The sequence below is a fragment of the Echeneis naucrates genome, chromosome 5, assembly GCF_900963305.1.
Source record: "Echeneis naucrates chromosome 5, fEcheNa1.1, whole genome shotgun sequence".
Taxonomy (NCBI): domain Eukaryota; kingdom Metazoa; phylum Chordata; class Actinopteri; order Carangiformes; family Echeneidae; genus Echeneis; species Echeneis naucrates.
Window position 1 is genome coordinate 7,519,468 of NC_042515.1, and position 23,029 is coordinate 7,542,496.

At 40.5% G+C, this 23,029-nt stretch overlaps 1 protein-coding gene across 1 annotated transcript in view; it reads right to left on the bottom strand.

The window, feature by feature from the left end:
• Positions 1-2,765: 2,765 nt before the first annotated feature.
• The window catches only part of cdh22 (cadherin 22), a 66,212-nt gene continuing 45,948 nt past the window's right edge, over positions 2,766-23,029 (bottom strand). Inside the window, exons 9-12 of the mRNA XM_029501778.1 lie at positions 12,379-12,496; positions 8,422-8,571; positions 8,036-8,137; positions 2,766-3,301 (exon numbers count right to left, since the gene is read on the bottom strand). Of these exons, the coding sequence (XP_029357638.1) occupies positions 2,766-3,301; positions 8,036-8,137; positions 8,422-8,571; positions 12,379-12,496 (906 nt within the window). The remainder of the gene's footprint in view (positions 3,302-8,035; positions 8,138-8,421; positions 8,572-12,378; positions 12,497-23,029) is intronic.

Consider the following 23,029-nt stretch of genomic DNA (forward strand, 5'->3'; position numbering starts at 1 on the left):
GCTGTATATGATTTATATTTTCTGCACTGCAAATTCATATTTCCCAACCAATGTTTAATCAATTGTCATTACCCAGCCGAGTCCGGGGAGAGGATATTTAATGTGCACACGGCTATCCCCTCGAGAACTGTCAATCACAAAACATCTATCTGCATAACAAATGATGAGCCTCAAGTTGCCCTTGGAGCCGGGAGATGGGGGCGGGCTGCTCTGTTTTACTCCAACACATGAATATAGTATTTTCATATGTGCAGGCCATAAGAAATGACATTTTCACTGACAGTGATGGAATATGAATGAAAAAGCTCATTTACAGGGAAAACAGCACTGAAGGCTTTCACAGCATTAGTCACATGACCTGTGGCCATGCCACTGACATTGTCTCGTACAAGTAGACACATCTTCGCCCCTCCCTGTACGACTGTGACCGAACACCTCACGGCAACCTACATTTGTTTATGCCCATCCAGACCGTGACATTTGCTTGTTGGTTCATAAATGCTGTTTGCTAAAGGCCGTGATTAATAATGGAGGTCAGATCGCTTCTTGGCAAACTCACTCCAGTAAATACCTACACCAAAGCCGTACAGCTCACTGCAGCGTGGCAGAGTGGACGGATGCAAAAGGGGATTCAGAGTGAGATCAATTTCAGTTTGAACTTTAATTTACTTAAACTTAACTTAAACGATTTAATCGTTTGATTGCTTTTTTTTCACAGCGATTCATTCATATCTTTGGGGAATTGTGATTTTAATGTTGTCATTCATATGACGACAAAAAGTAAAAGCCTAAACTGCTGATGGTGGGAACACTTCTACACCTGTACAGAAATAAAAACTAACTCACAGCAACACTATTTCACTATTCTAGTGTTTCAAGCTGCTGTTTGAGCCATGAAGAACACCAAATGTTCTTCATGGCTCAAAGTGTAGTTAGCAGTGATGGATAATTTACGTTTGAAACACAGTTCCAGGTCGGCTCTCCTTCAGGCCTACTATGGACGGGAAAATAAAACTCACATTTCATTCGAAACTCAGCTATAAGGGAGGAACGGAATATAAAGCCAAGCTACTGTCTGAATGGCCGTTTTAGCAGCAGATCATGAAAGATGAAAGCAGCTTCATATGCCTCAGCATCCTCCAGTGACTATGACAATTACTGTGGTCGGGCAGAAGGCAGCCAGCAGGGAGCCGCGCTGAGTGGCGCGTCTTTGTTTGGCTCTGGCCTTCTCATATGGTCTGTTTGTTTCCATCTAGGACTATTCTCTGGACCTAGACCCGATGTATACACGGCCATTATTCATAATTCAGGAGGCATCTTTATCAAACAATAATTAGTAACATGGAGGCTCCATTTGCTTTGTTGTTGTGTTTTCATTTTCACTGAGTAAAGCTATTTATTCCACACAGCAAAATGTAGGTTTTTACCAAAAAAATTAAATATTTATTTGTTTTTAATCTTTTTTTTTTTTTTTTTTTTTAAATATTCCATACATTTGCAAGTTAAGGTCAACATTGAATAGGTTGTGGATGACAGGTGGATCTGACCAGTGTGTTCCCTTTTTAAACCTCAACCATCCTGTCATCACCAGTACACCCTCCCTGCGCTGAAAACAAACAGAATATGAAAGGCAAAATCAAAAGGTCTCAGGATATAAAATGAATTGAACATACTGTACACATTCACACACAAATTTGGAACGAAAATTGCCCCCCTCCTATTATGGGACAAAGCTGGCCACCAGCCAGTTCCATGAAACAGTCATTTTGTTTAGTCTTAAATGGCTGTTGTGGTTTGTGCCTTACTGCCTGACAACTGGCTGTGGAGAGGGGAAGAAAAAGAAAAAAAAAAAACTGCTAATGCACAATTGTCCTTAGTTTTTGACCTTGGAAACCCACTTTTAGAAATCGGTAAAATACATTAAAAGTATGACAATCTTCACCTCTTAGAGCGAACTGGCAGCTCTCCTGCAGTTCCCTCTCTACATCTGCTCCCTCCTTCTATTAACCTTTTGCCTTTTGTCTGTCTGAAGTTGGTTATTTTACAAAAGTGTTCATAGAAAATAAATACAAATATTTTCCAGAATGTACTTTTTTTTTTTTTTTTTTTTTTTTGGGACCCCAATGTCACTCTGCACAGACATTGTGTGGAGTCCTCTGTCCCCGCAGTCCTTCTTTTGTTCAATGTTGTTGTCTCTCAGTCATTTCTCGAATGTTTCTCGAATTCCACTTTTCTATAAGCACTTCAGCAGAGTTGTTTGTTGCAGTTACCATGGTGAAACTGGTGTAAATAAATAAATAAATACATAAAAACAAATAAATACATAAATATTTCCTCCTTAAATAAATACATGTTTGTATTGACAGTTTACCTTGGCATGGTTTAAACCAACTGGACTCTGAAAACAGGTTCATAGATTAAAATAAGAATTCTCATTTATGGTTTGAGAAAGAAAAAAAAAAAAAAAAAATCCTCCCTTCACATGTGCCTAAGTAGCAATCAAAGCTTTCCCTCCTTTCTCACATCATCTCCAGAGATTCAATGTCGAAGTCTGCAAACCAATCAGAGGAGTGGGTGAAAGGAGTTCAAACGCTGACACTGGTCACTTTCTTTGAAGGAGATAAAGAGGCAGTGCTCTGATCTAAGGAGTACACAGTGAAAGCAGATGATCTCGGTACAGTGCTAGAGGGTGAGAGGAGGAGGCAAAGAAGGAGGCGGACGAAGAAAAGGGAGTTCAAATGTCTCTCTGTAGAGGAGATGTTGTGCTAGGACCCTTCCTCCTCGAGGTTTCCTGGAGCGTAGTAGCCCGCAAGTTGCCTGAAACGTGGTCCCCAGTCGCTGAGGTAGGAGAAATCCTGCTCCGAGGTGGTCGACAATGTGTGGATGGAGCTGAGTGAGAGCGCTGGTGAACTGGTGCCCTCAAACGCGTACGTCTGGAAGGAGTCATATGGCGGGACTGAGAGGTCGGCGTCAGCCTGTTCCACCTTCTTCCGGATGTAGCCTTTGAACAGTGTAAAGTCTGCCGCCGCCGCCGCCGCCGCAGCTCCCTCTGCACCGCCACCCACTCGGTTTGCCTGTATCCACTGCGGCAGCGAGCGGATGTCGGGGCCAGAGTCACAGCTCTTGGCCTCGGGGAAGTCATAGAGGTTCCTCAGAGCGCTCATGTCGTATGCCTGAGTGTCCTGCTCCCCTCCACCTTCGTCGTTGTACTTGATGACATTATCTCTCATGTCCTCCTCGTCCTCTGCCATCCTCTGACCTTTCCTGTGGCGTTTCAGGGTCAGGATCAGTAAGACGAGGACTGAGAAACAGCGCAAGACAGGAAAAGAGAGAAAAACCAAGATTGTTTCTCCACATCTATATTTGCATAGATTCATAACTCATTAAGGCTGACTGCATGAGTTCATAAAGAAAACGCCAAGACGTGTTGCACCATCATGTCTTTGCACAAGCAACCGTTAAGTATGAATTTGTCAGATCACCTGAACAGCAGGATGAGATAAAAATCAGGTGAGAGGCAGGTTCCCACTAAGGGATTTTTATGAACTGTCATTATAGCAAGTGCTGTCAAATCTGCAGCTTTAACTCTGCTACTGAAGAGCAGACAAGGATTAGGAGCTGGCAGGCTAGGTTTGCATGCAGAAATGGTATTCTTCTTTGTCTTAGAAAAGGATAATGGAATATCAAACCCAGATTTAAGGCATTATGTATACTACAGATGTAAACATTTGGAGCTGCACATCAAACACGAACATGCACTGTTGCACGACAGATTTCCAAGCACTTTGTACGAGAAAGCTTCTGCTGCCCCCTTTGTAACTTTGATTTCATCTCTTGGGGCAAAGACACAGCGGGGGAAGATAATATATTATCAAGTTTTGCATTCCAAATGCATGAGCATTGATTTTTCACAATCCTGATTGCCTTTCCCAGAAATATGATTCAAACGGCCTAATGGAGACCAATCCGTATATCAATACTCATCCAAGTTGAATGAAACTAAGGCTCCTTGGTTCCACCATGACTCAAAACCAGAGCCACCTACCTTGCAAAAAAAATTAAATAAAACGTAAAGCAATTCAGAAATGCTTTTGAAAGCCAGGAGTAGATCAAACACGTTATGGATCATGTTATGGGCTTATGAGGGAAGAAGAAAACGATGGATGTATGCACCGTTAACTCAATGAGGTTTAACTTCCAGCTTAGTTATTTTAATTACTGCCGACTTCATCACTCCTCTGGGCTCCACCACCTCCCTCCCTGAAAACCTTCACTAGCTGTTACATGTGGAGGACTCAGGTGACCAGATCTGCCACCAAATGTCACTGATCATAAAAAAGAATATTACAGGCAGTTATGGATGAATTGTACACACAGGAGTGACTGGGATGAAGAAAAAAAACAGCTACAATTATCTTATGAACACATTTACACTGTCTTTTGTTTTAACAACCATATGTGTAAAGAACATCTGGGAGGAATGCAAAGTGAAAAGTAAAGGGGTATCATTTCAGGTCATTAAAACATTGCAGAAAAGTATTGAATTAAAAAAATTGTGTAAATAATCTTACATAGAAAATTGCATGTCACATTCGGTGAGATGGGACAAATTCTTTTGTTTGCTCTCCTACTTTGCAATATGATTTTAACTAGCAGAAAGTCAGCAGATATTTGCTTTTTAAAATGGTCGTATGTAATTCCTATACGGGCTGAGAATGCATACTGAATGTTGGCTCATTATGAGTGAATTTCTATGATGAAAAACTGGATGGTGGTGAAAATATATGTCCTTAGTGAGTTTGTTTTTCTTCTTGTGCAACCACTGCACAGGGATAAGAGTGAAGGGACATTTAAATAGATCATTAACCGCTACGCACCTTCATCTTTGGGAACAGACAGCTTGTTGCCTTAAACAAATACCAACAAGCCCAAGAAGGTCAGAAGCCCATCAATTATATTGGAGGCCTGTGCTCTCTGGGACAGCATGGATTGTTTGACGCTCTGAAGCGGTACACACAGCCGTACATCTTGGAAATGAGATGAGGCCTACATTGTTTCACGGTCCAACTCAACGGATGACAGGGCTGTGCAGGAAATGCTCCCATTAAAGCCTGCTTAATAGTATGCATGAGAGAAGGCTGCAGACTTAGGATGTGTTTCAACTTTCACTTTGCCCTCTACTGTTGTCTTTCATTTGGACCATATAAAAAAAAGCCATTAGTTTCAAGAACATAATTAGTATAAATGACTTGTTGCTGCTCCTGGTAATTGCCTTCATATGGTGTAAATAGTCAAAAAATAACTTGCTGAGTGAAAACATCCCGTTGTGTTCATTTTCTAAAAAGCTGTGCCAGCCAGAAGAGCCTTGCTGATCGTGAATGGGGATTTTATTCAGAATCTCTGGCTGGATAATGTACAGTTGTTCTTCTCTAACATTGTCTGCTGGGCTCCACTGGGTAACCGGTGTGTATAACCATTGTGTTTATTCTTCTCGGCCATGAATGGGACAAACTAATTGTCCTTGGGTTGAGGAAACAGTCATGTTGTGCGGTAAATTGCAGCGCACACGGTTGTGCATACTAAAGCACTGCAGAGACAATTACTCTAAATTTACACTAATTGGTAGAGTAATAGGAGATAGAAAACTTTATGTTTCCTCATACACCTCCTGAAACTGCACCAAAGGATTGTGCGCTAATCTGAAGCAAATACGATCAGGCTATCTCACCTCTGACATTCTTTCACACTGATAACGTGTGTCACTACCTATTAGGTAAACAGATGCTTGAACTGTAAGCCACTGAATGCATATTTAACTTGCTGATAAGCACGATTCAGGTGATGTTAACAACACAACATGTGCAGATCTTGCCTTTGTAAGAAGCATACGTAGCTGTGTATATCTGTCTGCCATACATACAAAGCTGCTCCCCGTGTGCACAGATGTTGTGATAAGCGTTCCTGACAAGACGGTTAATTTACCCTTGGGCTGTGCTGGTTGCCCCCACCTAGGAGTTCATCACAAGCAGATGGGCGGTAATTGGAATGGATGCATGCAGATGCTGCGACGCAGTGAAATGGATTCATCACATCAGGCCTATAAATGAACTGATGGAGGGACTGTTTGTTTGTAAGGTAATTAGGCAGAAATTTGTTTTCATTTTTCTCATCATCCAACAATTGATGTAATAGAGGTGGTCCAGCCTCTGGAGAGAGGGAGTGCTGGCTGGCTGGTTAGGTAGTCAATGTGTATGCAGAGGATGTGTGTTCTTGTGTGTGCGTCTGTTTGAGAAGACACAATGCACACAGTGACGGCACTCACAGAGAGAATGAATTGCACTGGAGTAAATGGGTGAAGAATGATTTATGTGGATGCATACTTAGCATGCGCAGGTGGACACACACTGAATCTGCACGCACAAATGTGTATTGTTGATGAAAGTAGAGGAAGAGGGTAAGTATTGAGCAATGTGGAGTCGATAAGATTGCTGCCGTGCTCCCGTCTGTTATTCAAACCACACAGTAGTTCTGAAAACACAGATCTTCCTGCTGGATTCCAGCATCTCACGCCCCGATATTTTACTGTCCCCATGATGACTGGCAGAAACAGGGCACGCCCACTTAGCCTGCCTTTCGCCACTTTGATGAGGAGCATTCAGTTCATTTTCTACCAATCAGTGCCGGTCAGTCAAAATGGCATGGGCTTAGCGCCGATTACAGACTGATGGACTGGAATCAACATTTCATTAGTGGAACTGAAAAGGCAAGAAGCATGAGAAAACATCAGCATACTTCAAATATCCCAATCTTAGCATGTTGCCCTGGCTGATGTATCTTTTCATGCTGCATTAGAAGAAGTCTTTGTAGTGTGCAACTCTATTTTTGCATACAGGGTGCTGCTTTTGACAGGTGTGAAGGCCAAAGAGCCTTTGCTGTTTGGTTTTTTGAGGGGATTTCTGTGTGGTCCCAGTTACAAAACTCACAACCACAGTCTGTTTCTTTTTTTTTTTTTTTTTTTGTACACAGCAGAGGTTGCCTCAGATTTGTACGTAACATTTTTTTTTTTTTTTTTTTGTTGAGGCTTTTAAAACCACGATGAATAAATGATGCTCTGCTTTTGAAGTTCTGTCCAGTAGATGTTTTGGTTAATGGAGACAGACTTTTAACAACTCTCATTAGAAAAGCTCTTAAAAGTCAGAGATAGAAAATGCTAGTCATAGATAAAGCTGCCTACTGTCACGCCATCAATCACACGCTGGCTGCACGATGTGGAACGTGTAGAGGCACAAGCTGGAGAGACAAAACACTGTGACAACCGTGTCGTTTTCTCACTGTCACTGAGGACTGGGATGTTAAGATGTGCACGGGGGGGAGGCAGGGGCGAACTCATAAAATTTTTAAATATGACAATCTCGAACCTTTTTGGTCCTTCAGAGGGTGAGCACATACATGCCTGTGTTTGCTGGTTGCATGTGTGTATTAAAATCCATGAATGTCTGGAAAGCCTCGTCTATTTAAAGCCCGCTGTTCCAGTGGGATAAAAGTGCTGAGGCAGCTGTTTTGCCTGTTTGCTCTCTCTAGCCCAGCGCCACTTTACTATAATTCATTTCCTCACCATCTGTGTTCTGAGGATCAAAGTGGCTTGTTTTCATTCATAAACCCAGGTATCATTTGCATGGCTGTTTAAGCAAAAGCTTCCTACTCATAAACGCACCAAAAAAGTATGTTGCAGGAAAGAGATGAAAAATGTATCATTTTCATGTCATTTGTGAAATATAAATAGCGCCTAAAAGTGGCCACATGAAAAGGTTCATGCTTTGGTTGTATGATTTTATGAGCAGAAGACACGGAGTCTTAGCTTCAGGTTCTGCTCGCCAGCTTGTTTCTTTACCAATACATCCCACTATTGAACTTCATGCTCCTGCTGGTTTGGTTGAAATTGAACTTGGTGATGGCCCCAGAGAATCCATCCATCTAACCATCCATCATACATCCATCCATACATACATACATACTCGTACATCCATCTGCTTACCTATGAGGATGAGCATGCAGACCAGTAGTGCTATAAGCGCCCCAGGGCTCAGAGCAGCACTCATTACATAGGCTGTGGCATTGCAGGACTGGATGGCGCCATCTGTGTTTGAAAAGATGAAGAAAAATATCATTCAAGTTGCTTAGTGGTAAAGAATGAAGCGTTGCTTTGTGTGACACACTATATTTTTAATCAGTCAAAATCACTCCTCAGAACCATCAGCAGATGTGCGACATCGTGTTAGTTTACCCTCCATAAGCTGATAATAACTGTTTGCTGACTAAAACGATGGCTTGTAGCTGACCTTTTAGAAGAGTCACTGCCAAAAGAGGAGGTGACAGTGACAATAATGTTAGTAATGGTGCTACTCCTGTAGCTCTTCTCACCTGTGTCGCAGCCGCAGACATGAATGGTTAAGGTGCCTGTGGAGCTGAGCGAGGGAGGCCCGCTGTCAACCACCAAAATAGGCAGGAAGTACACATTCTGCTCGTGGCGGTTAAAGCCTGATCGCTGGGTCCGGATTCCAGCTGTGTTGTCTGTGTCGGGGGTGTATTGGGGAGCGGGAGGGCCAGAAAAACAAGGTAAAGGAGAGAATCACACATCAGTGCCTTACATTTGATGAAAAAAATAAATAAATCTGTTGTGCTTTTTTTCTTTTTTTTTTTACTACATAGTACAAAAACATCCAGACAAAGACTCCATCCTGTGGTTGTTTCTTATTTTGTCTGCTTTGAACTACACTGATACAAGCCGCAGAAGAAGAGTTGATTATACAAGCCTTTTTAAGTTAAACTGGGTTTGACCAGTTACTTTCATCACAGAAATGTTCTCATCGAAATGGCTGTCAATGACTGATGAAAACAAAACAAAAAAAGAACTAATAAAACAATCACATGATTATGACAAAATGAAACGTAACTGAAAGAACAAAAGCTAGAAGACAAGTTGGAAAGAAGGCCAATCAGCAGTTTTTCATCTTCGTCTGAAAATTAGAGCAAATCTCTTTTGAAGGTGGTTGGGGAGGGACTATGAGGAAATCAACAACTATTCTCTGCAAAAATGTCTTCCATTGATGCCAAAACTTGGTCATAAGAGACGAGCAGGAATCTGAGCTGATGTTTCATTTTTGGTATGCGATTTTAAGATATGCCTAAATAAAGTCAAATCATAACACTTGCATGTTTTAATACAATTTTCTACCCAATGAGTGGGGATCCACGAAAAACATTTTAAATAATGCATTGAACTTAAGCTAAACCTTTCAGAGTTTAGTCAAGTAAAGCCAGACAAAAATTCAAGTGTTTCTAAATGGGATAGTTGCCAAAAGTCTAAAAATAAAACCAAATGAAGTCAAATTTAACGCTGGGTTTTACAAATGAAGAATTGGACTAAAAATAAGGATTCAAATAATTTCTTCCAGAATCCGTCCAGAAGAAACAGAAAACAGAAATGTGCCAATCTTGTACCAGAACTCCAAACAAACAGTGTGAGGATGTGGGGTTAAATGGATTTCAGTGAGAGAGCGATGCTCTGGTGTGCTATTTGTTTTCTAAAGTAAACAAAACACTGGAGAGGAAATGAGTGAAAGAGCCACTGTTTCAAATTAAACTTAACTTGTGTATCTGTAACTTCTTTGCCAGGGACACAGATAAATCTAGAATACAGGACAAAGCTTTGACAAATAGAGTCTTTGTGTCTTTGTGGGAAGACTTGCATAAAGGATACCAAACAATCCATCTCCAAGAACATATGTCACCGTTATCCATGTTGCCCTCCAGCTATTCTGGCAAATGCAGAACAATCTCCATATTACCGTTTATGTACGGGAATGTTACGCCCCGGAGTTTGTCATTTTGACTTTTATACAGCTCTCTCTTGCATGGCTGTCTGCTTGAAGAAAGATTGTTTCCAGTCAGATGAACACAAGTAGACTGAGGCCTCGAGTAGTTCTGAATCCGGACCCAATAAACATAAACACACACACAAAGAACTGCTCACAGCAATAACATATTTTCAACATGTAAGCAAGTACACTAAATAAAACAAAACAAATAAGTTCCATAGTTTCTCCTGATTAAGCTTTTGTGTTTGCTCATTTCTCTCTTTTAGTGAATGTGTTGTTTTTCCATCACTGAATAACGCATCAATATAGAAAGCTGTACATGATGTCTTATTATTTAGGGTACAGGAGACTGGAAAAAAAGAAACTAAAACACTTTGCCTGAGAGCAGTGATGAAGGAGAATTCTGGATATTTAGTTGGATAACAGTAGTTGTTATGATTACATAGCTGAAAATGAAAACCCGCAGAGCTGTTGTTTTCATTCATTAGATAGTTTTTGTATATTTCCAAGCATATGTACAGCGTGGAAAATAATAAGGTACAGTAAGAGTGTACAGCGCATAGACATAACTGAGACGGTCACATGGGAGGATGGTTGTCAACCAAGAATGGAAAAGGGGTGGGGCTTCATCGATTAAACTTCAAGCTTCAAAGAAGTGTTGGAACGCCTGATGACGGTCAAGAGAGATCAAAATATTGATGATGGTGGGAATGCGAGACCTTCACATGACTGACACCAATACAAGTAATTCACCCAAAGGTACATTTCTGACCTTCTACAGCTTCATATTACATGAGATTTCTTTTTAACCAGAATAAGGAACGCTTTCCGAGTGACATTCAAGCAACATGAGAAAAAATGTCTTTTCATCATTTTGTGTGAAGGCTTGGAGACAGAACGCAGTGTGAGGCCATGATGAGGAAAAGAAGAAGTGATAGATTGAAAGTGACAGGTTGACAAATGTGTCCATGAAAAGAAACACCATAGTGATTAAAAAAAAAAAAAAAGTGAGTGGGAGGATAAAAAGTATGTGTGGTGTTTGTTTTTAAAAAAATACAGGATCTGCTGCTGTGTTTGTGTTCATGAACACATTTTTGTACTTTGTCTGTGTGAAGCCGCATTAAGTTAAATTTGGAGACTAATTTCGGATACGGGTGAGGTTGTGGTTGTGGTTGTGGTTAGGGTCTGCATGTAGAAAGTGTGTGTGTGTGTGTGTGTGTGTGTGGTGGGGAAATCCCTTGATACCTACACAAATTCACAATTTCATTTAAAAGCACATCTGTACACAGACATGCAAAGCCACAACTAGGTAGAAGTTAATAAATAAACCATATAAAAGCAGACACTGATGGTCTGCACGATGTTGGGCTTTGTTTGTGTGTGTGTGTGTGTGCATATGTATAAACAGCATGTGTTTGTGCGTTGCACAAAGACTGTGTTATGTGTGTAACCATGCACATTCATGTGAGCGGGACTTCCGCAGACCTTGCTGCCTCCACACAGTGACATTTCCCTCGCTCCGGCTGCTCCCCTGACATTTTCCTGGTGTCAGATCAATCTTGATTTAGCCAGATGTCACATTCACTTAGGTACACATCTCTTAACGCGGAATCTGCACACGCGTTTGCAAAAACACAGACAGGCATGGAAGGGCTCTCACACTCCCAACAGAGCAAAGTCATCACTGGGAGAACAACAGTGACTTTAACGTTTGCTTACATTGTGCAGACGCAGATAAAAATTGTGTTTTTGCAGTTTTAACACCAACTTGGTGAAAATGACGTGTAAGCGGTTTACGTCCTGCTGAAGGGAATCAGCAAACAAGCTTTCTCTTATTTAAAGGATATTGACATTAATGTAAAATGCTATTAACCGTGGTGGCGTAGCATTACAGGTCATTAGAGCAAAGGACTAAAAATAGTTTTTCATAGGGATGGTCTCACACATGCACTGGTAATAGATACTTTCTGATAATACAGTATATGTGATTCAATATTTCCCTCCTTTAAGTACGATAATTGCTGGTGTTTTAGAGAAAAGAAAGAATAATCACTCCCTGTAATTGTTCAAACCTTCAGGCAGCGATCTCTGTGAATCGTCATTAAAAGCATTAATACCATCCGGATTCTGAGTGACATAATTCAGATATTAAAACTGCTAATAGTGTTTTGAATGGTTATGGAGCTGCACTCTTTTCAACAAACTCAATATTGCCTTAAGGTCAACATTTGCAGAATTCCCTCGAGCATTTTAACAAACTTTCATCTTGCTAGTCACTCTGGAAAATGTTGAGATTGCTTTAAATGACTCCATACTTATCTTGTATATTTGTCGGTCTAGCACAGTTTTGTTGTACCTCTGCACATTTAAAATATCACAATTGTTAGCAGCCTGTCTTTCCAACTCTGAAAATCAAATTATGCTGCTAATGCCATAAGCACAGTTTCTCCAATATGGCTCTTCCCCTCTGGTCCCAATACAAAGACCTCTGCCCTCTCACCTTTGACATCCCACAGAGTGAAGTGTCGATTGCTGGATGCCTCTGGGGCCAGTGTGAAGTAGAAGCGATGACCAGATTGCGGCTCGTCTCTGTCGACCACGCTGATGGTGTGAATTAGCTAAACAGAGAGAAAAGCAGCCAAAGTGGAGAAGGAAATGAAATGACAAAAACCAAAAAAACAAAACAGAGGTTAGATTTCTTTCTCAGATCCACTCAATGGGAACAGAAATATGAAAATGAAAAGCGCTTTACACTTTACATTTCAATAGCACTTTCACGAGGGAGGGAGAGAGGTGGAGAGAATGAAACAGACACGGAGGGTTTTCTGTGAAAGTGGAGTTCAAAGGCGGCACAGTCACAAAGATAAAAACTTCTTTTCACAAAAAAGTTGACACAGCAGTACAAAAATGTCTTAATGTTAGAAATGCAGAAACATTACAAAATGCCTCAGTGAAAAGGCTTTTTTTTTTTATTCTGGACAGAGAAGGACAGAGTGAGGCCACCGTATTTGCTCAGAAAAATTCTAAATGCAAATATGCAGGCAAAGCGAGAAGAACACACAAAGACTTGTTGAGGGCGGAGGCCTCACATCGAACACAATAAGACTGACCCATTTCAAACATAACACTCAACTGTGATACAATTCTGACACCCCTATGTGGACACAATGAGGTAAGATAGGATTCACTGCGACTTGAACAGGCATGGAACAGCCCCTAGAGATCCTTTAACCTCAGCACCAGCCTCTCGGTGACGATTCACCCTCCATTCATCTTATTATTCTGCAACCAGCATCAAACCACAAGATGGTATTTTCATATATCTATCCATCGCCTCTCTTCCCTCCGCCAGAACACAACATGGGAGTCCACGTACTTCTCATTATTTTTATTTCACTCACCTCCGCTTGCAACAGGCTCACAAACTATGAGTCAAAGCTGAATCTGCAGCAAAATATTAAAGCATAAAAGGTCTGCAGAAAATATATGGCACGGTGCAAATTGGTTTTAGATGTAGCTTAAAGCTACAGAGTGTAACCTCTTTAGGGGAAAATATCCAAAGCTGGAGGTGTGCAGTCAAAGGATCCTGAGACCTAGACTCATCGAACAGCCTGGCAGCCGTGCAGAGATATTTCCTTCTAAAGTTTCGGGGGGAGTGTGTTCCTCTCGCTCCGAGGCTTCAAACTAGGAGGTGCAGGACATCACTATGGCTGACTCACAGGCTAGCAAGCTCCGGATTCAATCATGAGCCGAGACAGCAAACACCATGAAGATGCAAGTGAAGGCTGGGAGGGCCAGAAGGGAGGAGAGGGAGCAGAAAAGTGATACAATGCTCTCATTCACTTGTGGCGTTTTAACAGTGTCATCATGTAAACTTTGTTGGCTGACATGGTGTTTGAATTTCAAGTAGCTGTCTGAATTCTGTGTAGTAACATAATCTATAACATTTCTGTTGCCATTCTATTTCTAATGCCATCAAAAAGAAGAAATCGACATATTCTGTAATAAGTGGGGGGTTTTGTGTTTTAAGCTTACTAACTCATTCATTCATTTAGTCCCTAGAAAAATCAAAGGGTACATTTTTAAAAATTGGCCCTTTATCAGACGCTCTGTGACTATTGTCTATTTTTTTTTTATTCTGGGACATTGCCAAGAAACTGCCAGAAATTACTGAGAAAAGAATAACTGTCCTTTCTTCAGTTTTGGTGTTGACTTTAAACACATACATTGCCGATCTCAGTAATTTGACTGCCTCCACCTGTTCAGCTATCTGGCTTGTGACTGCCGCCTCATTGGATGAGGGTGGCATCGATCTCCTTATTGAACTTTCCACCTGAGAGCGAGTGATCATATTTCCCCAAAATGTCATACCATTGTTTTAAGGTCAATCTTCAAATATAAAGAGAAGCATTACAAATGAATGACTAACACCGGTGCACAGCATTATGATGCATTTTAAAAAGTATGAATGGCCGTGTGTGTTTGTGTTCTCTCGGAGAAAACAGGCCGGAGGACGTTCTGAGGTTCAGTATGTTTTTCTCCTCAAACATCAGCAGAGTACATGTAGACTTCGTGCTGCAAACACGTACACAATGGATTTTCAGTTTTTTGTCCGATTTTTTCAAATACAATCCAAAATAACCAACTTCAGAGTTGCATGAGTCAGAAAATCTAAAACAGAGTTGTTGTTTTTTTTTTTTTTCATAAAAAAATAAGAAAAAGAAAAAAAAAAGATACCTGCTGAAATATAACTACTACAAGAACATCTTTTGATTTGGGACGACTGACCAATTTGGTCTGTCTCTCACACACACACACACACACACACACACACACACACACACACACACACACACACACACACACACACACAGGTTAACTGCTCTGAGGTGCTGTACGAAGTCAGCAGAGACACAAATGACAAACAACTCCCCCAGAACAGCTATTAAGTGAGGCATTTCTCAGGATGATTAAAGTGAGGTGTTCAGCGGATGTAATTCCTTTGTCTGGATTCACAAAAGCTCACAGTATCAGATAAGATCCAGGTAAATACATCACCATCACACTATTATGGCGCTGCTACAGTAGCGGTCTACTCCGCTAAAGACAAGATGTCTGGTATAAAATGCTTAACACCGCTTTGTTTACTTGACTGAACTCCACTTCCCATCTTTTCTCCTCTACCTCTCAGTCTCCTCAGTCTGCTTGCTCAATTTATCATCCCCCTGTCCTCTGATACTTCCTCCTCAGCATTTATCTCTTCTAAAAAGTAGCTTCCCTTCGTTCTTGTCCTCTCAAGAAAAAAAAGTGTCCCTCATTCATCATCTTCCTGTAAAGTGATTATTTAAACATATTTAAACATTTAACACTGTAGATATACTCCACATCTTTCTCACACATGAAGCCACCAGTTTTATTGTATGATAATTACGCTCACGATGTGTTGTCTGAGAGAGACAACCTCATTCATTTATAGCATTACATAAAACTCTGAATTATGAGCCAGAGCAGTGGCTCTGCATTTGCGTGACTAAGCTACTACCAAGCACACTTCCGGGCCACAATTGTACCTTCACAATAAACGGCTCGTCAGCATTGACAGACAAAGAATGGGCTTAGTCATACCCAAAGCTCAGGGAGTCAGTTTGGGATAATATGGCTTACTTTGTAATTACAAAATTGTATGGCATGATTTTAGGGTAAATCACATGCTTCTTCATTAGTGTTTCAAAATATGCCAACGAGAACAGAGACAGAGTGAATAAACCAGGTATAATCTGACAAAGGTGACTGAAAAAAGGAAAGAAAAAAAACAAAACAAAACAAAAAAAAACCCAAACCAAAATCTAAGCCCTGGGATTGAGATTCTTCCAAATTTCTCCCCATTTTCTCCCCAGAAATCACAGCATCTGTTTGTTCTGTTCGGTTCACCTGCAGTTGGAAACTCAGAATGCATCAACGTTTTTTTGTCCACTATCATCAAGAAACAGCAGCACTCTATCACATCAACTACCTGACTGCGGTAAACTATGGTGTGCTAAAAATAGTCTCCAAAAGCATTCCCATCATGGTTATCATTAGATAGACAGCGTACGACTTTCTGGTAAAAGCAACCACATCACTGCATGACACAGCAGTAAAACTGTAAATTTAAGGGAAATGTATGACTTAAGTAAGGGGTTGTGGGTTTTGGTCGCAGCAGCACGTCAGATTTCATTTGTTAATGTCCCCTTCACAATGCTCAACATGTAGTAATATGGATTATCAGGGCATTTCGTTTTCCACTGTTACTGTTTACATCCAACTTCACGTATCATGAGTACAGGAGGACAGACTGACTTATAGAACAGCAGTTACATAAAAGCATGATATTTAATTTGTACTCAGCATCAGAGATTTCTGCCATGCAATTGTATTTATTTACCTGAATTAATGTATATGGGGTGATGATTAGGGGGAACAGAAGCTGAGCATTGTAAAATGAATTTCATGAACGTTTGTTCGTGGGGCTGACAACACGGAGAAAAGCAATTTGTTCTTTGTGGGAATTAAGTATTTTCCACTGTGCCCAGATTTCCTACATGTGCGTTTGATTCTAACTAAGATATGTTTTGATGAAGAAGAGAAGACTGCACTGTAATAAATAAATAAATAAATACTGGAGCGACTTCATCTTCTCATCTTTCTCCTCATCACCGTTTTGGGTTTAATTCAGTCTGAAGGTAAAAGAATAATGAGCACAGAGACGACAGTGACACCATAAGCAAAAGCTTTATTATCAGCTGAGGGACGCTTTTCTCATTTCTCTGAAGAAATATGAACAGCCGTGAGAGCGCCGTCTGTGAGTGATGATCTGGGTTGTGTGACTGTACCCTCAGTCGGGGGACTGTCAGGCAGCATCTCGGTGTGCGAGCTGACTGCTGAGGGAGAGACAGACTGAATCTGGAGATGGAAATGAGGAAGGAGGAGAGTGAGCGTGTGGGAGTTTATCGAGCAGCTAGCGAAGCTCCCTCAAGCACAATCACCTAATTAGATTTCTATCTAGCAGTCCCCTTTGCTGACCCCTTTAAATCTCTTGCATCACTGGAAAGCTAGAAGGGGAGACTTTCCCAAAAGTAAAAACCACCTGCATTCGAGGTATCTGAAAGGTCAAGGTTGTGATGGGGAGGCGGCTCCTCATTTGCAGCAGAAATCGACCATTTCACAATGGCCAGGAGGTAACGAATACATAAATAAAAGAATATACAACGAGCAACCAACCAAAATGAGCTAAGAGAGATGAATCTCTGAATCCCAGAGTGCACTCTTAGCATCAGAAGTGTGTTTTCCAACGAACTGGTTATTTTTAGCATCCTTATAGTGTCCAGTGGAAAAGAAAACATTTAACGCATTCCTCTGAATTTGCTTGAGTTTTCAGGAAACCAGCATGGAGGCAAAAGGAAAAAAACAAAAAAACAAAAAACAAAAAACAAAAACAAAAAACTAACATAGATTTTTTGGAAAATTATATATTTTTTTTTCACAATATATTTTTTGTTCTTATAAATAAAAAAAAAAATAATAATAAAAAAAATGGTCCACATATTTATTTGGAGGATTTCCTATTTAACAAATATGTTGCAACTCCACATTGTTTATGCATTTTAGATATTAGATGGCTCTGGACAAACTCTTTAAAACGTGAAAATTTTAAAAACACTGCCAACGCACATCTGTTCCGCCGACAATATGCCTGCTGGATGATGCCTTCTCTGCAATTTGAGCACAGTAGAGACAGAGATCCACAGAGATTCACCCAACCGAATAAACAATTTAACCTTCAAAAGGTTTAACGAGACTTGTTTGTATATCATCTTATAGTCAATCAACCAATGAACCATCATTTAAGCTTGAGAACGTTCTACAGCAAAGGACCAGGAGGACTGCCTCATATGATGCATTTCAAAAAGACAATGCAGTGCAGCCTGATGTTTCATACATCAGAATCACAAAATAACATTGCTGGAAAATAGCCGGTCTCTTCTGCTGGTTCGTCTTGGCACTTGATTAATAGAATAGGTGACTCACTCAACTCTCCCACTCATTAATACTAGCTGCCAAAACCGAGTCTGTCTGGATTTTTTTTTTCTCATCGTATTAGTTTGCTTATTTTACTCATCCCGGTTCTCTGTGTGGATCCCTGTGCGTGTTTATTTTACTATCCTTTTCCTATCTGGATGAGGTGACTAAGTGTTGCACTCACGCGTACCCAATATGAGTGTTTGTGTTTCGGACAGGCTTAGCATTTAACATTTTATTTCACTTTCACAGGGGTTGGAGGTTGGCGGTGTCGAGGCCAAGCGGAGGTGATCCGTCACAGTGACGCACTCCAACAGCTGTGAGACAGCATGGCGAAGTTGACAGGCCTTCATTTCCCGAGGCCACACTTAGCATTTGGCTTTCCACCCAACCTTTTTTCTGCACACATGGCACTATATGATATCTGTCCCTCTTCATCTAGTCAGAAAAATACCACAAGGTGGGCGAGGAACAGACTGTCCTCACGTGCCACGCAGTGGTGCAGCAAAAATGGACGAACAGAGAAATGAAAACATGGATGCAGATATTAAGAGGATTTCAAGCTTTGGAACTATAAAAAAAAAATTTGTCTACAGTTTGCTTTGTTTCTATAAGTTTAAAAATATAAAATGAAGATCAAGTTCAATAGGAGGTAAATTTTCCAGATTTACCTCCTATTATTATCCAGGGCAATTCTCTCAGTACAAAGAAATTGATGTAGCCAATGAAGGTCCTAAGTCTGTTCAAAAGAACAGAAGCATCTTGGAAAAAACAATAATTGATAGGAGGAGTTTCGACTGCAGTTAAGAGACCAATCACTGATTTGAGTTAGAGATTCAGTTGAAGTGTGGCTTAAAGAATCAAAGGGACATTGTTTATTATCATGGCCATTCATTGCCATTACATGATACGGTAAAATGAACAGCAATCAATAATTACAAAGTAATATAATTATCCAAAAGATCAAAATGTCAGGGAGCTTTGAATCTGGACAGCGAATTAAAAAAGTTACCGCTTTGAATTATGGGAGAAATATTTCTCCAAGAATTCATGGGGGCTAAATCCATCAGGATGTTTTATAAAGCTCTGGTTAGATTTCCAAAACATTTTGTGGTATAAAGTTATTTTCTTTTTCATTACGTTTTTTTTTTAGCTCTTCTAAGTGGAATAGAAAAATGAAACAGACGAGTGAAAAAGGGAAGAGGAAAAAGCAAATTCTGCGTGGTGAAAAATGTTTTTAATATATCTTACAACACCTTAGTGATAGCAGTGTGCCAACCATTCCATCTAAAACACATTTAGAAACCTTTTTATGATATTTTGGTTTTTTTTGTTACACGTTGTTAGCATTCCCAACTGAGTGTTTTCATGCATGAATCAAAACTGTACAGAAAAAGAGGTGGATGAAAATAGATTTACAGAGCCGAACAGTAACCTGTACCTGTAACTGATGCTCTAAAATGATGAAATACATTCTTTTGTCATGGATAAGCACAGGTGATCCATGTGATGGGAAGGTGGAAATGTGAAGCCAATCTGCATTTACTCTGCCCCTGTAATTTTATTTCTCTCTTACTGTAAAGTCATGTATTTTTACCTCCTCTCTCCACTTCTGGACCTCGACCTGCCTCGCAGCCCCAGGAGGACCCGTGATAAACAGGTGACAAGCTATTTAACACTTTGTGTCACGGCCCTGGCTTGAACCGTGTCCCCAGGCAAAATCTGCTTAGCCCATGTCGCCCATTCAAAAAAAAAAAATAAAATAAAAATCTTTTATTTACTTCTCAGCCAACCCCTTCCCTCTCCGGCAACACGCATTCTCCTTCTAAACACAAACAAAATAGGTTGCCTTGCCAACTCTCAAATGGGATCATACCCAGTCGCAGTTAAAAGGCTTAGGTTAATCTGATTTTCTCTGTGGTTCCACTGAAAGCTGGACCCGAGCCAGTGAGCTGACTGTGAACGAGACTGGGTTCTAACACAGCACACAACAGGAGACAATGGAATGCACCTCATTAGCTTTGTAAACCGGGGGTAGATCTGACATATTAAGAGAGCAGCAATAAATTCTATGTGAGCAGCGAGTGTGTAGGCGTGCGCATACATTTCTGCATTTTTAGTGCATAGTGTGTGCAGAAGCATCCATGTGTGGCTGTGCATATGATATAATCATTTGTAAAAACATGCAGCTTATAAAGCTAGGTGGGTAGAGATAGAAATATGAAATATAAATAGATAATTTTTTTTTTTTAATTGTACACTTCAATAAATTGCATTTTGAAGCTTAGAAATCGATTTCTGAAGCTTTGTTGTAGGTGAAGCAGCTATTGAGCTGACAGATGATGACGGAGGTGTAGAGACATGCTGTAGATGGAGGAATTTTTGGGGTATATTTTCACAGTAAGCGTCACCTTAGTCAAACACTCAACTTAAAAACAGCATATTATATGCCTTGGTGTTCCACCAACAGCTTGACTGAACAATTTCCACATGAAACAAATTACTGCTTACTTATAATTAGCCAAAATCAAGTCCTGCCATCGCCGATGGGATATGCATGATATATCACAAGCAGCTTTTTTGCTGATTCACAACATGGAACTGAAGGACCGCTCTTCTGTGACACGTTTTGAATTTGGAGTTAGGCAATTTGACAGTCAATTCAGTTGTAAAACAGTTGTTGTGTGGGCTTGCATTAATTCTGCCAGTGTAGTGAGCTTATAAAAAAAGCTTCCTTTTTAGGAAACTGAGCAAACCCTGAAAACCTCTTTTCTAACTTTCCTTTTCACAGAGGCCGGACGAAGACAGCAAAGTGCACATTCACTGGGTCCGGAGGCACATACATGCAAAAGAGGGCAGCTCGCCAGCGCATGACATCTATTGCAGGTGAAAGAAAAATGGACTTAATTATGCCTATTTCCGAGCGCTGAGTTTCCAGATGGATTAACAACATTCTGGGGAGCTGAAAGAAAACTCAAGCTCATTTTACTTTCAAACATTTGGTTTAGTCTTTTAGCAGCTTATTTTACTGATGAAATAAGAGCATGGTGGAAAGCAACAGGCATTTAGTGCTTCGAGATATCGTCCCTTGTAAATGCTCCTACAGTTTACTTGGTTAAAGGTTAAGCAGAGATTGCGAGCGTGAGGACTTTTTCATAATGTCAATGAATCTTACAGATGTGTGAAGCAGCCTGTTCGTGTTCATGTACAACTGTCAAGTTGTCAGTTCCGGGCGGATAAAGTCCCCTAAACGCACCGTTTTCTGCTGTAGACTCGCAGTCTTCATCACGGGATCTCTCAGCCACTGATCAATAGCCTCATGGTCTCAGATAAGACGACAACGAGATAAGATTTGTGTGACATTCTTGACTATTATTAGTTCTGTTCCAAGTAGAAACTTTGTGGGAAAAGCTCTGTACAGGCTAGGAACACTGACAGTAATAGCTTGTGGCAGTATTTCTGAAAGGTTCCTGGAAGACATTCTTTCAAAGTGCTGTGATGTTGACTTTACCCTTTTATTTTAACGTGAATCCAGATTCTGTTTTACACCACGACTGAGGTTTTTGTAATTGTACAGATTGCACAGTTTACAGGGGACTACTCAAACATTTTTGTTGTTTATAATCAATCAAACCTGTTTCACGATGTACTGAGTAATAAAGCCTTCAAACATGTGACCTATCTGCAGTGATTCTGCAGTGTTTGCGTGCGTGTGTGCGGCTCTTATTCCCGAAAGTGGTACTGGGCTACTTAGCACAAAGGCAGGAGGAGGAGAAAAAGTCAACTTAAAAATGGCGGAGTTTGATAAAAGCTGTGTGACATCATCTGTTCTGCTGAACCTTCCTTCACCGCATGTCACCACAAATCTCATTTGATGGTGCTTTTTGACAAGTCAAACAAAAAACGGGGAAAATGCTATCTTGAATATCAGATGTGGTCAACTCGCTCTGATCAGACAGTTGCCAAGCAACTCTATTATCCCTTAAGATGCTGAGGGTTTTATATACAGGTTGGCTGAAATCTTGCGAATCAAAACTTCAGTTACTGATGAGGAGAAATTCAAAGACATTACACTGACTTCTAGTGTCAAAGCAATTTATAACTCTTTTCATTGTTTATCTTTTCATTACCTTCACTGTTATTTTTTTCCTAATTCAGTGCAGGAAAATATATATTCTATAAACAAGTGATTCATTAGTTAATTCCGTCACTCGCATCTCTCGAAGTTGAAAGGACAAGAGCACAAAGGCTCCGTCCTCAAAAATGAATTTTATAAAATGCTAGAAATACCATCTCATCAAGCAGCGACTCCAGATCCCAAAACATTTTCTTCACACGATTCATTCTTCAAAGGCAAAGACGCAGTGACTCACAACAACTGGAAACCAGTTTTTAAAATATTATTGTGAAAATAACAGGAGGAGAAAATTGTTTCCCCTATGCACCCTCATGGTTACCCTTGAGGCTGAAAATGAACGTTGGAAAGCCTTTGACCCAAGGCTAACACATTTTCATTCAATCTCAACAGTCGACTCAGAGCGTGGTCACCGCCCAACAAGACACAAAATGTGAGATAAAACAATTCAAGAACGGATAATGCAGAAAAAGGTTCCTCCCAGTTCTTAAGCCGTGCAAGACAGATGTACAGATGGATGGCTGATTGCTAAACTGACACAATGACGTATTCTCATGTATTTATTTTTCCATTTTCTTTCTTTGGTTCTTTAAGTTTGAAATATGTCATTACATATTTTTGCTAATGAGAGCATAGAAAAGAAAATAAAATAAAATAACTTTTCTTGTACATTGCTGAGAGCCAGCAATGATCTTTTTGCTGGAAGACTAATCATCTCTGTGTGATTAGGAGCTGAGGGTTAATGTGGGCTCTTGCAGATGGGAGAGGGAACGAGGTGGGAGTGAGAGAGATCAGACCAGACAACGTTTTAGAGAGATGGACGGTGCTGCAAAGGCACAGGGGGGCAATAAGTGGTTAAGAGTCTGCAGATCAAGGGGAGGAGAGGTCTGAGCCTCATTACACATGTAAATGCAGCTTCCAGCATGGAGGCCCCATTTTAAAGCCTTGCTTTTTTTTA